Genomic DNA, 15,175 nt, shown 5'->3' on the forward strand with positions numbered 1-15,175 from the left:
CTGGCTTGCTGCAGTCCATGGGGTCGCAAAGAGGTGGACACGATGAGCAACTGAACTGAAGTGATGGCTGTAACGGTGGTTGTCATGGGGATGGTAACGCTGAGGCGAAATGACTGATGTTTTTTCACGGAACTGACCAAGGAAATCATTCTGCAATATCCTGACTCTAAGAAACTGGAGGAGGGGTGGGGCTGGGCGGGCGGGTCCTGTTGTGTTTGAGCAGTAACAGGGCCATTAGGTCAACTTCCAGAGCTGACTCTGCGGGCTGTGCCAGAGCCAGCAGCTCGGTGTGGGTTTGAATCCAGGTCTATGCAGCTTCGCCAGAGCATGGTGCTTCTCCAGGCCATTTCTCCTCTTGAGAAGAAGCTGCAGACGTCTGCTGACAGGCTGGTGTAAGGATTAAAAGTGATGTGGGTAGAGGGTGCCGAACTACATGTGGCAGACAGTAAGGACTCAACCGTGGTTGTTTAGCTGCTAAATCATGTCTGAATCTTTGTGACCCCATGGACCGCAGCCCTCCAGGCTCCTCTGTCCATGGGATTTCCCAGGCAAGAACACTAGAGTAGGTTGCCATTCCCTTCTCCAGGGGATCTTCCCGACCCAGGGATCGAATCTGAGTCTCCGGCACTGGCAGGCAGATTCTTTACTACTGCGCCACCTGGGGAGCCCCTCAGGACTCAACACTACATTTTAAAACTTTTAAAATCTTATGTATTCATACACAGGCAGCCCTTGTTTAACTGCAGAGAGCTTTGCAGATACCGTGTTTTTTTACAAATTGAAGGTGTGTGTGCCAGATAAGTGTTAGTATTTTCTAGCAATAAAATATTTTAAAATTAAAGTATGTACATTTCTTGAGACAATGCTTTTCCTGCACACTTTAACAGACTACAGAATAGTGTAAACATAACTTATATGCACTGGGAAACCAAAATATTCATGTGACTTGCTTTGTAGTGATACGCACTTGACATGACGGTCTGGAACCCAACCACAATATCTTCAAATACGTTTTTGAATATGTGTTTATGTATTGTGTGTATAAATACATGTATGGGCTTCCCAGGTCGCAGCAGGGGTAAAGAATCTGCCTGGCAGTGTAGGAGACTAAGAGACATGAGTTCAATCTCTGAATCGGGAAGATCCTCTGGAGGAGGGCATGGCAACCCACTCCAGCATTCTTGCTTAGAGAATCCCATGGACAGAGGGGCCTAGTGGGCCACAGTCCATGGGGTCGCAAAGAGTCAGACACAACTGAAGTGACTAGCACAGCATACACACACACACACACACACACACACACTCTTATGCACAAACATGTACACAAAAAGACAGTAAGTTTATACAAATGAAGTCACACTTTTAGGGGTTCCTGTTTTTGAGTCTTGCTCCTCACCCCACCAACACCAATCATTAAACCACATCAGTCAGAAAGTTCTGGCAAGAAAACACATCCCACAACCGTGTACAGACCTTACTGCGAGGATTCGAGGTATTCATGACACTCCGGAGTTCTCTCCCCGTGTAAAGAACAACACCCACGACAGTACCTAAGACGAAGGAAACACAACCCAGAGGAATGTGAGTTCAGACAGGCAGGCTTTCAGAGGGCCTGACGCGCCGAGAGCACCTCTTCTCAGTCCAGCGTCTGCAGTGCGAGGAAGTCCCCGAGTTTACACCAGGGCCGACTGATGTCTGTGTCCACACAGACGGCAGGAAAGCTCCCAGCCACATGTGGCCATTCACATTTAAATTCAGTGAAAAAGAAAGTGAAATACAGCCCCCATTTTCATTAGCCTCATTTCAGGCTCAACAGCCACAGAAGGGCAGGAGGCCATCCAGCTCGGTGAAGGCGCAGGGCGTCCCCACTACTGCTGAAGGCGCCCCTGGAAGGGCTTCCCTGCAGGTCCAGTGGAGGAGACCCACCCGGCAACGCAGGGGCAGCAGCTCGACCCCAGCCTGGGGAGACCCACACGCCGTGGGGCAGCTAAGCCCGTGCTCCACCTCCTGAGCCCACGCCCTAGAGCCTGAGTGCCTTAACTGCTGAGCCGGGTATACAGAGCCCACGCGTGGGACAGCTAAGCCCACACCCCACCTCCTGAGCTGGCGCTCTAGAGGCTGCGTGCCTAAACTGCTGAGCTGGGTATACAGAGCCCACACAGGGCAGCTAAGCCCGTGCCCCACCTCCTCAGCCCACACCCTAGAGCCTGCGTGCCTTAACTGCTGAGCTGGGTATACAGAGCCCATGCGCGGGGCAGCTAAGCCCACACCCCACCTCCTGAGCCCGCACCCTAGAGCCTGCGTGCCTTAACTGCTGGGCCGGGTACACTAAGCCCGCACCTCACCTCCTGAGCCCACGCTCTAGAGTCTGCGTGCCTTAACTGCTGGGCCGGGTGCACTAAGCCCGCACCCCAGCTCCTGAGCCCACGCCCTAGAGCCTGCGTGCCTTAACTGCTGAGCCGGGTATACAGAGCCCACACACAGCAACAAGGGGAGCCGCGGCAACAGGAAGCCCACTCTCTGCAACTAGAGAGAGCCCAACTACAGCAATGAAGGTCCAGTGCAGCCAAAAATAAATATAATTTTTTTTAAAAAGGCACCAAAAAAATAAAAAAATTAAAAAAACAAAAACAAACAAACAAATAAATAAAAAGGCGCCCCACTGGGCATTGCTGGCCTGTGGGCCTGGCTGCCTCGGAGAACAGAAGAGGTCGGGGGGCGGGGAGGGGGGGCCTGTCCTTCATGCCACTGGCCTCACAGGCATCCAGAGGTGCTGCAACTTCACAAACTACCCTGGAAACCTAGGAAGATGCCCCTCTTATCAGAGCACGTTCTTCCCATGGACTGTGATTCCGCTCAGAGTTGGTGTGCAACCAGAACCTTTGGCAGACGTCTGTCTGGATGGGAGCTTTCCTGAGAACTCCCCTACCCCTTCCTTCCACCCCTCCATCATCATTTGTTTTTAAAAAAGACATCAATTGTTATACACAATTTCTAAAAGAAACCCAAAAAGCCAATTAACATGAGAAAAGATGCTTACCCTACTCAAAAACCAAAAAAATGGGAAATTCTTATTCCCATCCTCGTAATAACAATTCAGATGCATGAGAACATCAGCGTGAGCCCAGAGGTGGGGAAATGGGCTGGCACACACGCTGCTGGCTGGGGCGTCCGCTGGAGCAGCCTATCTGGGGGGAAAACAGGCAACAGCCATCAAAACTGCACCTCTGTCTCCCCTTTTCAGGATGTGCCAGGGAAATGCTCCGCACAGCAGGGCAGGTGGAGAGTCAAGAAGGGCAGCAGCACCCCAGTCAGCATGGGGCTGGCGGCACCCCGATGAAACCAGGAGAGAAACAGACAGGAGGGGCTGGGGAGGGGGCCAGCATGCGCTGATGACCGGGGACGCGGGCTCAGAGTGGAGGACATCTAAGCTGAAACCCGAAACACGAGAAGGGTAGCCCCGCCAAGCACTCAGGGAAGATCCCGGGAATACAAACAGCCTGGGCTCCGCGGAATAAAGGAAATCCCTAAGCTTCTCTCCTCTGGCTCCTCAGCTCTTGGCACAGCACCAACAGAGGGACACACCCAAACCGCCAAGAGATTCAAACAGAGTTGCTAAAGGAGCAAACCTTTAGAGTGCTGGGGCCGTGTCTTTCAGACAGAGGCCCCAGGGGAGACACCAAGGGCCCCGAGTCGATGCAGTCTCCTGCACAATGTGGTTCCCTTCCAGGGAGGCGCTCAGCAGACGGAGAGCTGGAGAGAGTACCTGCCTGCTCCCAGGAAGATGGCAAGCCCCAGAGAGTGCAAGCCAACCCCCCGCAGACGGTCGGACAGGGGGAGCTGAGCTCAGGGTGTGCAGGGGTGGCCGTGCGCCCATGGCTCTCACTCCAGAGCGGACATGGGTAGGCCCCAATCCCCAGCATCCAGGGTTCTAGAGAGTCCTAATAACAGGGGCCCCCGAGGGCAGCGTCCCCATCTAGTACTGGCCAATCCTGGTGCCTTCAAAGGCCGCTGGAGATGCCCTCTCCCCTACACCCCTCTGTGCCCAGGACCGAAACAGTCTCCAGGAGATGCAGACCCCAGCCTCAGTCACCCCATAAGAGCACGCCAGCAGTCCACAGAGCCGCGCTGGTCTGGTCTGCCCAGTGCTCGAAAGCTCTGTCTCTTCAGCTTCTGGCTATGCTGGCTCTTCACTGCCACGGCTGGGCTTTCTCGGGTGGGCTTTCTCGAGCTGCAGTGAGTGGAGTGGGGGTGCAGGGGCTGCTCACGAGTTGCGGTGCATGGGCCTAGTTGTCCCACAGGACACGGAACCTTCTAAGACCAGGAATTGAACCCATGTCCCCTGCACTGGCAGGCGGATTCTTAACCGCTGGACCACCAGGGAAGTCCCTAAAGGTTTTGAAGTAGTTGCCAACTTTTAAATACAGAAGCTTGCATGTTAAAATATATATACAAATAAAGATTTGTGGTTTCTTCTGGAAAACTGGCAGATCTGATGCCACTGGGTCTTCAGTCCTCACCGCATCTCCGGCAGGTGCTGAGCTCAGCCACCCCGCTTGGCTCCCACTTTCCACTCATCACGGTCCCCACTCAGCCCTGAAGACCCCTGACCTGCGCCCCTCCGCTCCCCCAGACCCCGACCCCACTTCTGAGGCTACATCCCCGGCGGCTCCCCCCACACGGCCCCTCCCTCGGCCGCCTGCCCGCTGTGGTGTCCACTCCATCCTGCCTGCCAGGGGCTCCAGCCAGCCAGGCTGCCGGGGTCAGGTATTTCCCCCAGCCCCTCACACCCTCCACCACAGTGCTGCTGCCGGCGACCTCTGACCCCGTCTGAGAAGAGAGAGAGGCTGAGCCCCAGAGAGGGAGGATTCGACAGGTTTACAGCAACCAGACGCTGCTCTGACACGAGTCTGTGATTCCAGGACAAGCCCCGAGGAACAGGGTACAGACCAGTAGGCATTATCAGACCCGCATGGTGTGACCCGCATGGTGGTCACAGTTCAGCCCCAGCAGGGCCACAGACTGACGTGCTGCACACTGGGGGTGGGGGCAGGGGCTCAAGAAACTGTCCCTTTCCATGGAGAGCCTGAGAAGAACTGGGATCTGCGACACCCAGGTTCTGCTTCTGCCGAGCCCCCACCAGCCTCTCCCGTCTATCATCACCCCAGTGACTCCTCAGCCTAGCAGCCCAGTTACCATGGCAACTGCATCTTCTTACAGACTGATGCCAGCCAGTGCGGATGGACCCTGAGCACTGCCTGGGAAGCTTTTTTATTCTTAAATTTCCAACTGATAACGTGGCGTGATCAAGACACGGGAATTAGATTCTGAAGGGAACACAGAAGTGAAATCTCAAATACCTAAGATTACTCTCGAGGGTTGCTTCTGGAGTTGAGCACCGGAAGGAGAAAATGGCTTGCATTTAACTCTGTGTTTATATTAGAACTAGAGTGTGATCAGACATCTATGCGGGGAGAAGCGGAGGCCGGCTAAAGAAACGGTAGCCGCCCAGCTCCTCAGACCCACTGCAAAGCAGACACCCGCTGCAGGGCGTGGCGATTAACACTTCTAGATTGGGGGTCACGGCTTGCTCTCGTCCCACCTCACCAAACACAAAGAAGTCACACAAGTGGGGAAAGAATGCATGTTTTAACTTCACGGTGCCTTTCTGAGGAGCTATGTGAAACCTTTTTTCCATCTTCCAGGTCTCAGTGTGCCTTCCCATCTCCTCCTCCAAGGAGACGATCTCCCCAAGGCTGTGTGGCCTCAGGCAAGTCGCTCGACCTCTCTGAGACTCAACTCCTTATTCCATTAAGTGTCCTCATTTAGCATTGTGAGATCAAAACAAGAGAATGGAAGATACAACACTCTACACACACAGAGCCTGACAGATACGCCTTCTTATTGCGAATCTCTGAAACTGGGGCTGAGAAGCCGAGCTCACCTCTGCCTGCTGCACTGAGTACGGGGGTAGCAGCCTGTGCAGAGCCTGTGCCGGTCCCTCTCCTTTCACAGAGCATCCTGACTGAGCGCCTGCTGTACTGAAGAGCCGCAGGGCAGCAGCGAGCAGAGGGAAACGGGCTGGGAGGGGAGGTGGGGCACGGCACGGACTTCTCCCATAGTAAAGACAGGAAGTTGCCAGAAGTGGAATTACATGTTAATAATTACATATTGGGTTGGCCAAAAAGTTTGTTTGGGTTCTTCATAAGATATTATGGAAAAACCCAAACAAACTTTCTGGCCAAGCCAATAACATATACAACATAGTGATAACAGGGGAACAGATTTCTGCCTCTGGGGCAAAACGCCTGGCTCGAGTCCCAGCTTTGCCTTTTATGTGCAGTGTGACCTTGGGCAAGTTACTTAACCTCACCGGCCCTCAGTTTCCCTATCTGCAGCATGGGGACAATGCCAGCACCTGCGTGCAGGGTACTGCTGGGAGGGTTAAGTGAACCACGTGACCCACAGCAGGTGCCAACAGACTGGCGGCCCCACCGCCATCACTCCAGCTGCCCCAGGAGTGCTCAGCCCCTGGAGCCCTTCTGCTCAGCTGCACCCCAGTGTACCAACCTTTCCTTCCTGCGCCTCAACAGGTCATCCCACAAACTCTGTTCTGGAGTCCAGAGGACCAGACAATTTCTACGTCACCTGAGCGTCTCCGACACCAGGGCACCATCAGGACCAGCCGGGAAGCCCTCATGGACACAAGAGCCCGGACATCCAGGCTGACCCACTTTCTGGTACAGATTAGGACATCAATCTCACGTGGCAATTAGGGGCTATTCCCAGGGCGGACGCTGTGGCCGAGTCCACAGGCCAGGGCGGCCTCCCTTCTAGACGCCTCCAAGCACGGGGGGGCAATTAGATGGCCGTTTCATTCCCTGGGGGTGCAGCAGCCAGTGGAAAACGCCATTTGACCGACAGCTCATTTTCCCAACTGACAGATGATTATTCTCATTATACCGAAGGATTTGCTTTCCTCTTCAAATTGCTAACACATTCGTCCGCGAGGGCACGTACCTGACGCGGTGACTGTGCCGGCCCACAGCGCGTTCTCTATGCTCAGGCTCTCGCTGATCGGGGGGTCGCTGTCCTCCTGCAAAAGAGCAGATGGACACAGGCTGGCCCACCCAAGTCTGCACGGAGCCTGCTGCTGTCTACAGCCTGCTCTTTGCAAGAAAGGAAGAGAGGATGACCCCCGCATTTGGAAGCCAACAGCCTAGCCAGGAGAGAAGGACCAAACTCACAAACCCTTATTCTTGGTGTTTCAGTCCCACGGAAATACTTGAAAACAGTAGTTGGTGATTTAAGAAATGCAAGCTTCCAGCACTGGAGAAACGTTTCACAAGGTGGGAATGATAATGTACAGGGAAATCCATCAGAAACAGCCCTTTGCTGGCCTATCTGAGGGCTTCTAGAACAAGAGCAGGAACAATTCAATACGGGTTCTATAAACCTATCATCTCAGATGCCTAAAATAATTCAAATCCAAATTTAATTTCTATTCCGAAAGGTTGGGATATGGTTTAAAAGTTATAACCATGGTGGACAAGACTTGGAGGATACTCATTGGAAGAGACCCTGATGCTGGGAAAGACTGAAGGCCGGAGAAGGAGGGGACGACAGAGATGAGATGGTTGGATGGCATCACCAACTCAATGGACATGAGTTTGAGTAAATGATGGTGATAAGTTGGTGATGGACAGGGAGGCCTGGTGTGCTGCAACCCATGGGGTCACAGAGTCAGAGATGACCTAGCAACTGAACAACAGCAAATGGCTTCATGTGAAAAAGACATAAAGAATAACATTAATTACAAGAACACTTGGCTCTAAGTAGTCAGGCGATGAAAGCTGTTAGGAGGCTGGAAGAAATTCCCAGTTATGTTGCCTTTACTGAGAAGCAAGTATGTCAGTTTTCAAGGCGGAGTCTTCTGATGGGGATGTCACCCCCACGTGACACAAAGCGACGCCCCAACAAAGCCCTGCTGGCGCTGGGCAGCGGGCCCGCACCCCGGTCACGCCCCCAGGCAGGACCCTGCGCCACAAAGCTATGCCCCGACAAAGCCCTGCTGGCAGTGGGTAGCGGGCCCGCGCCCCGGTCGCGCCCCAGGCAGGCCCCTGCGCCCTCGAGGCTCATGGCCCGCACCCCGGTCGCACCCCGGGCAGGACCCTGCGTCCCTCGAGGCTCATGGCCCGCACCCCGGTCACGACCCCAGGCAGGCCCCTGCGCCCCTCGAGGCTCACTCACTCGGGTGAAGGTGCCCACGAAGTTGTGAATGTCGATGTTCGGCTCCTCTGCGTACACATACGAGCGGATCTGAAGAAGGTCCTGTCCCACGGGGGTGACGTTTTGGAGGTAAAACAAGGTCAGCGCACGATTAAAAGGGATTTCGGGAATCATCCACTGTTTTTCAAAAGCAACTGCACTTTCTAAACAGGCCTCACAACCACAGGGCAGGTGGAAAAGAAGGAAACCTTCCTGCAAGTTAGTCCGGGAGTCTCTACCTGCAAGATCCCCAAACACCCTGAAGCCCTAAAGGGGAGAGTCTGTGTTTACCCGGCTTTTCCAGAACTAACTGATGGTGCACATCCCTCCCCCTATGCAACACTCTCGTTTACAAGAGTCATTCAAACCCACCGAAACCCTCGCTCATTCAACAAAGGGCCCCAGGGCGCTGACCGTTGTGCAAAGCCTCGGACAGGGCAGAGAGGTGAACAAGTGTGCAAGAACACCTCACACCCATCAGGGTGGCTACTATCAAAACAACAGGAAAGAGGACTAAGTTTCCTGGTGGTCCAGTGGCTAAGAAGCCACCTGCCAATGCAGGGGACACGCGTTCAACCCCTGGTCCGGGAATACCCCACATGCCTCACCTGGGGCTACTAAGTGAACCCACCACAACTGCTAGGCCTGTCCTCTAGAGCCTGGGCGCCCCAAGAACAGAAGACACCCCCATGAGAAGCCGTGCCCCACGACCAGCCCCCGCTCGCCGCAACTGCAGGAAGCCTGCACAGCAACCAAGACCCGGCCCAGCCAGAAGCAAGTAAATCAATGAGGTTTCAAAAGCAAACGAAACCCCAGGGACTTGTGCACACAAGACAGGAGCAGGTCTGCTTGCTCCTGGAGGAGAAGGGCGAGGGCCGGGGTCGGAAGGCAGAGCTGGAGCCGGCGGGCACGGGGACAGAGCGAGAGGGAAATACATCACAAACAGTCCTTTCGCTGGCCTGTCTGAGGGCTTTCAGAACAGGGCAGGGCCTCCGCAGAGAGACAAGAGCCGCAGGACCGAGTGCCGGTGGCCGCGACGCCCTCAGAGAGCATGCACGGAGGAGCGGGCACCTGTGTCGCCTTTTAATTTCATCCCAGGTGCTCCGTCAAGGTTTCTTAAGGGCTGGAGCTGCCCGCCAGAGACCATCAACCCCATCGGCCAGATCAGGGTTCACAAGGCCGCGTGGCCGGCAACCAGCGAGCGCCTGAGGCACCAGGAGGATCTGGGGCCCCTGCAGCCCTGCCTCACAGTGGGCGGCCCGCCGTGTGGCCCCCGAGGTGGGCGTCAGAGTCCCACCCAGACACAGCCGTCGGAGGGCTTCTGCAGGGAAAGCTACTCACGGCGGCGGTGGGCAGCCTCTGCGTGCAGGCCACGGGCAGCCGAAGCTTCCAGTCTGTCTCCCCGTCCAGCTGATCCGTCCGCAGGAAGCAGGACCCTGCGGAGGGAAGAGGGGGCGCCCTCTGTGCACCTGTGGGTCAGGACCCCGCCCCACCCCGGCCACGGGGGCGCCAGCAGCTCCTGCTCTGGTCCGTGTCAGGAGAGCCAACCAATGGCCAAGAGGCAAGAAGCAAACCCGACGTCCCGCTTCCGCCACCAGCTCCGGGTTTAAATCCCCGCTCCTCCACTCACAGTGGGAGCCGGGGCTGGGCTCCTGGCCGTGCTAAGCCTCAGCCTGTCGTGTCCGTAAACGGGAGAAACGCAGACCTCACAAGCTGGCTGCAGAGGATTCCGTGGGGGTGATGGTGCCCCCAGACAGCGGCTGGCACAGGCTCACCAGCATTCGCCTCTACGAGGTGCAGGCGTTACGAGCACCTTCTCAGGAACCGAACCTCCTGGGTTCAAGGCTCCGTGGCTCACAGGCTGCGCAACTTGAGGAAGCTGCTCCCCGTGAGCCTCAGTCTCCTCGCGTGCACAAACGAGGGTATCAGAGCGCCGACTCCCAGCTTGAGGACTAGAGAGCTGCTTCACGCAAACTGCTCCGACCTGGGAAGGACCACGGAGCCGTCGGCCGTGACTCCCCTGCACATGTGACGGGTGCCAGGTTCAGCCTGATGTGTGCACGTCTGAGCAGGCAGCTCCATGTTTCATCAGAGGAGCCACTGAATATCCCGACACTGAAGGTAAGACTTCTGAGACCTTTCAGGAAGACCCCTTCCAGTCCATCTTTTTTTGTTTGTTTTGTTTTTGGAAAAAAGAGAAGACTTCTGAGACCCTAATCCATTTTCACTGACAAGGAAACAAGGCCCAACCCGAGGACAAAGCTGTAGCGTTTAAAGGACTGTTTTAACGGGAGTGCATTCCATGCACCCTGGATGATTTAACGTATCATTCATTAGTATACTCTGGCCACCTGAGGCAAAGAGCCAACTCGTTGGAAAATACCCTGAGGCTGGAAAAGACCCAGGGCAGGAGGAGAAGGGGGCGAGAACCAACATGAGATGGCTGGATGCACATTAGTCTGAGCAAAGCCCGGGAGACAGTGGACAGGGAAGCCTGGCGTGCTGCTGTCCATGGAGTCACAGAGTCAGACGCGACTGAGCGACTCAACAACAACAAATGAAATATGAAACCTCATCCTCACTTTTATTAAATTCATCACAGAATGAGGTTGCAGCAAGCTCCAAAGAATATAAACGTGGATTTTTCTGAGGTTCAAAGATCTCTGCTTCTGCCTGCTAGGCAAGAGAAAAATGGCCTTGTTTCCTGAGAACAGCTTAAATAACAAAAATAAAAAGGAGATTTGAGTCAACTGATGAGGCAGGCAGGCAGGCAGCAGAGGGGGCAGCCACCCCGGGGAATACAGCCGGGCCTCCAACCCTGCTGTGGATGCGGACGGCCGAGTGTCCAGCATCATTTCATGTGAGGGATGTGAGGATCCGTGGATTTGGTTCCACAGTTGGGGGGGGGGAGGGGCAGGTCCTGGAACCAAAGCCCCAGGACACGGGGAGACAACGGTAAGTGCGACACATGTCGGGTCTTGGAGGAGACTGGAGGGGGTCGCTCAGGCAAACAGGCTGCAAACAGACAATAAACGCATGGGCGGGGCGACCGTGGCCCCACCGCTCGAGAGCCGAGGTTTGGGGGAAGGCCACCCCGCTCTCCCCTGCCCGGCTTCTCTCTGCCCCACCTCGTGACACACCTCCCAGTATCTTCCCAGAAGAGTCTGTTGCTGTTGGCTTTTGTGTGTTAGACACACTTCCTCATCCCACCAACTCCAGAGGTTGAGCTGAACGCAGCCCAGCGTGGGGGGGGCGGGGGGTGCCCAGCCACCGCACGTGACCCCCCAGCGGTGACTCAGCAGAGGTCCCACTGTCGCTGTCGTGATCAGAAGCTGCTGACCGGCACGCACCAAGCCCCCCGGCCCCCGCCCCCGCTGTTTAAAGACTGCTCTATGAAAAGAAACATTTTTGGTCTGCCTCCATGGCTCCAAAATGATCATCCGCTTCTGTTACATTTTCAAATGATTATTTTGCCAAATCACCACTGAAAGGTTAATGGCTCTTTCCAAAATTGATCCCAGATGCTTACCGTTTTTTTCTGATGTCCTCAGGAAGATCATGTCGGCAGGGACCCGCTGGTTCTGTGTTATGAACAGAGAGACTGTTACCGTGAGTGCCCCTGTGTGGGGATTCGTACCCCCCTACCCCCTGCCCACTCGGTGGGGAGTGGAGGGGGCAACCAAAACCCACAGCCTCTTTTAAGTGTCTGCCTTTGTCGGAGACAGAGCTGGGGATTTATCCTGTTTTTGAATCTGAAAAATCTTGGGCTGCTGCTGTTACGCTGCTAATCCCCTATTGAAATCTTATCTCGAAAAGAGAGCTTCCCATTTTCTGGCAAACCCAACCACTACCTCCTGCAACTGCAGCCTGCAGACCCGGGGCGGGGGCGCCCAAAGCCTGCTCCCCGAGCTGGCTTTCGTCTAGGCTGTCTGCCGAAACTACAGACAGACGTAGGCTAGCCTCATCTTTCTGCTTCGACCAGTTTTTCGGCTTGATGTTTGGCTTTGAGTGGGATTTAAATAAGGAAGTCAAGTAGGAAGACGCGAAAAAAAGCCACGCTCAAAAAAAAAAGAGGGTCTCCAACAGCAGCCCTCGTGTAATTGTGAACAGGAAAGTGTGCCACAGCAGAAAGAGGTCTGCGAGGGTCTTCGCAGCTGCCACTCAGGAGAGCTTTGCTTTACCTCAAATCAACTGTGAGTTCTTAGATTTAATCCTTTTAAAAGAGCAGAGTTCACTTCCTACAGAAAGAAGCTGAGATGCAGTCCTTTCCTAATCAAGTATGATTCCAAGACTCTCCGGGGCCACCCCCGCATCCAGCACCTCCCAGCGGACACAGTACCGGGAGCTACGAGCCTCGGCTGGAGTAACATAACAGTGCTCTTTTTAAAAATGCATTTGTGGCCTTCTTACCGTTCTGTTTCACTTAACCCCTACTCCCCATAAAATGACAGAAAAGCACAACATTCAAGTCAAAAATACACAACCTGAAATTGTTCAACAGGCAAATGACAAATGTTTTTATGTGCTGATACGGGCAGCGGGCCTCTAGGAAAAAACTTTATGCTGAGTTAAAAACAAAAAGACGCCCAAAGAATACATCAAACAGGAAATCAGAGCTTATACTCTTCATGTTTGCAAGCGGGATTTCTGGCTAAGCAGCACAGAAACCTTGAAACAGTATTTTGTGTGTGTGTGCTTCATGTTTCTCCCAGGCAAAGGTGCTGGGTAGAGCCCAGAAAGCTTATGGCCACAGATCCAGGAATCGCACGGCAGGATTCGTGAAGTGGGCGTGACCACGCCCCGCGCACGCGCACCCACGCCGCAGCCGTCACAAGCCGCGAGACTCCGCTCTCACCTTCTCCACGATGATAAGGTCTCCCACCTGGATGCTGGAGCTCTTCACCTTTACCGTCCCTGCAAGGAAACATGCCCCTGATATATCACGTCTGAATTCATTTCAAGTCCTTGTGTCTCTACAGAGCGTCCGCCAGCCTGCACACCCTAAAGGATGTGCCCCCCAAACCCAGCAGCTACAGCATCTCCTGCCTCTCTGAAAAAAGGTTCATCTGCTGCAGAGACCAATTCAAAACCTGATCCCCACTTCTGAGAGCCCTGGAAGGACTCACAGGCCTCAAGCCAGATCTTCTGTCCTAATGGCACTTTAGAGGCTCTTCCGAATCACTATAAAAGATTCATTTAGCCACATACACACACAGACATGGGGAAGAAAATCCAAAGGCAGATCCACGGTCAAAAGACCAATACTGAATTCTCAGCACCACCAAAAAGAAAGCAGCTAACCCAAAATGACTTTTTAAAATTTGCAACTGCTATGCAGTATGGTTCATATGGCCTTCCCTGGTAGCTCAGACAGTAAAGAATCCGCCTGCGATGCAGGAGACCCTGCTTCCATCGCTGGGTCAGGAAGGTCCCTTAGAGAAGGGAATGACCCCCTCCAGTATTCTTGGCTGGAGAATCCCATGGACAGAGGAGCCTGGTGGGCTACAGTCCATGGTCCCAAAGAGTCGGACACAGCCGAGGGACGCACACAACGACATGCTTTGTGTGTGGGGGAGGAGAAGGCCGCCCGCTCCAGTGCTCTTGCCTGGGAAATCTCACACTGAGGAACCTGGCGGGCTACAGTCCACAGTGTCACAGACTCAGACATGACTTAGCGACTCAACAACAGCCAACGGCTTACATGATTATAATCAGACCACACAACTCTGGCTGCATGCTTATGTAGATAAATAATAACATTAAACATGGATTCCATGCTAAGCGCTGTATACACATTGACATCCTAATGGCTTAACTTCCTCCTCTCAATGGCCATCAGAAAAGATATAATCTCTAGCTTTCAGACAAGGGAAGTGGGCTCAGAGAGGCCCCATCTGCCCCCAGTCTCACAGAACAGGTCAGCACCAAGAGGCGCACCCCACCTGACTTCAGAGGAAGGAAGAAAAAACAGGAAATTCAATTCAACTCAAAAAACATTTACTAAAGTGCCATGGTCTAGGAATTCAAAGAAGACAGTCCCTCATCCTAAAAGAGCCCACAGTCCCGTGCAGGAGTCAACAGAGGCGTCCTGGGGAGTGCAGGACAGTACACAGTTTAGGTTCTGCAGCCAATAAACAACTCAAATCTCCCAACAACTGTTCTCCCCAAAGGCCAATAGTCTTTTGTGCGTTTATGCTGGACAACGTAAAGACCATTCCTGGATCCCGGGCCAAGGTGGTGGGCTGAATTTGGCCTGCCAGCTGCAGTCTGCAAACCCATGAGCTGTGAGAGAGACAGCAGGACAGATGCTGTGAGTACAAAACATTGTGTGGAAGGACAGGAGACAGGTGAGTGCAGAAAGGAAGCCGGAAGGAAGGACACCGCCCCCTCTGAAGGAGGACGGAGAACGGTGGCTGGCACCCCGAAGGCACGTGACGACTCACCCCACGTTCAAGCCCCTTCAGTGGAACGCCTGCTGGAGGCCAGGGGATCCAAGGGTGGGCTCCGTGGACTTGCACCCGTGGAGCGGAGACGGCAAGAGACACATAATAAGTGAATGGAGTGGGGCTTGGGGAGGTGTCAGCAAGCACTTTACAGAAGAGATGAGGTCAGACCTGACCAGATGATTCTGGCTACCAGCATCGGGAAAAAGGCATGACATGACAAAGAGAGCAGCACACGTATGCATGTGGCCGCAAGCTGGAACTCCTTCAGCAAGACCAGAAGTACCGCGTGGAGCACAGAGATGAAGGTCTGTGGGCGGCCAGGCGGCCCAGCACCCTGTGAACAAGCCTGCGGAGGACGCGGGTCTTTACCCTCGTGATGGACGGGATCCCCACACGAGGGAGCACCACCACCAAAATCTTCATGCTCCTGGCACCTCCTGTTGGCCCCATTTAGTAAGTCC

General features: G+C 54.3%; 1 protein-coding gene across 7 annotated transcripts in view; it reads right to left on the minus strand.

Annotated features, from left to right (window-relative positions):
• Positions 1 to 15,175, minus strand: part of ATP9A (ATPase phospholipid transporting 9A (putative)) — a 128,393-nt gene that overhangs the window by 63,035 nt on the left and 50,183 nt on the right. For all 7 annotated transcript variants that reach the window (XM_055545321.1, XM_055545320.1, XM_055545322.1 and 4 more), the window contains 6 exons: positions 13,124 to 13,182; positions 11,798 to 11,849; positions 9,610 to 9,704; positions 8,251 to 8,331; positions 7,021 to 7,096; positions 1,474 to 1,550 (listed from right to left, as the gene is read on the minus strand). In XM_055545321.1, the coding sequence (XP_055401296.1) occupies positions 1,474 to 1,550; positions 7,021 to 7,096; positions 8,251 to 8,331; positions 9,610 to 9,704; positions 11,798 to 11,849; positions 13,124 to 13,182 (440 nt within the window). The remainder of the gene's footprint in view (positions 1 to 1,473; positions 1,551 to 7,020; positions 7,097 to 8,250; positions 8,332 to 9,609; positions 9,705 to 11,797; positions 11,850 to 13,123; positions 13,183 to 15,175) is intronic.

This window comes from Bubalus kerabau, chromosome 13, assembly GCF_029407905.1.
Source record: "Bubalus kerabau isolate K-KA32 ecotype Philippines breed swamp buffalo chromosome 13, PCC_UOA_SB_1v2, whole genome shotgun sequence".
NCBI classification, from domain to species: domain Eukaryota; kingdom Metazoa; phylum Chordata; class Mammalia; order Artiodactyla; family Bovidae; genus Bubalus; species Bubalus kerabau.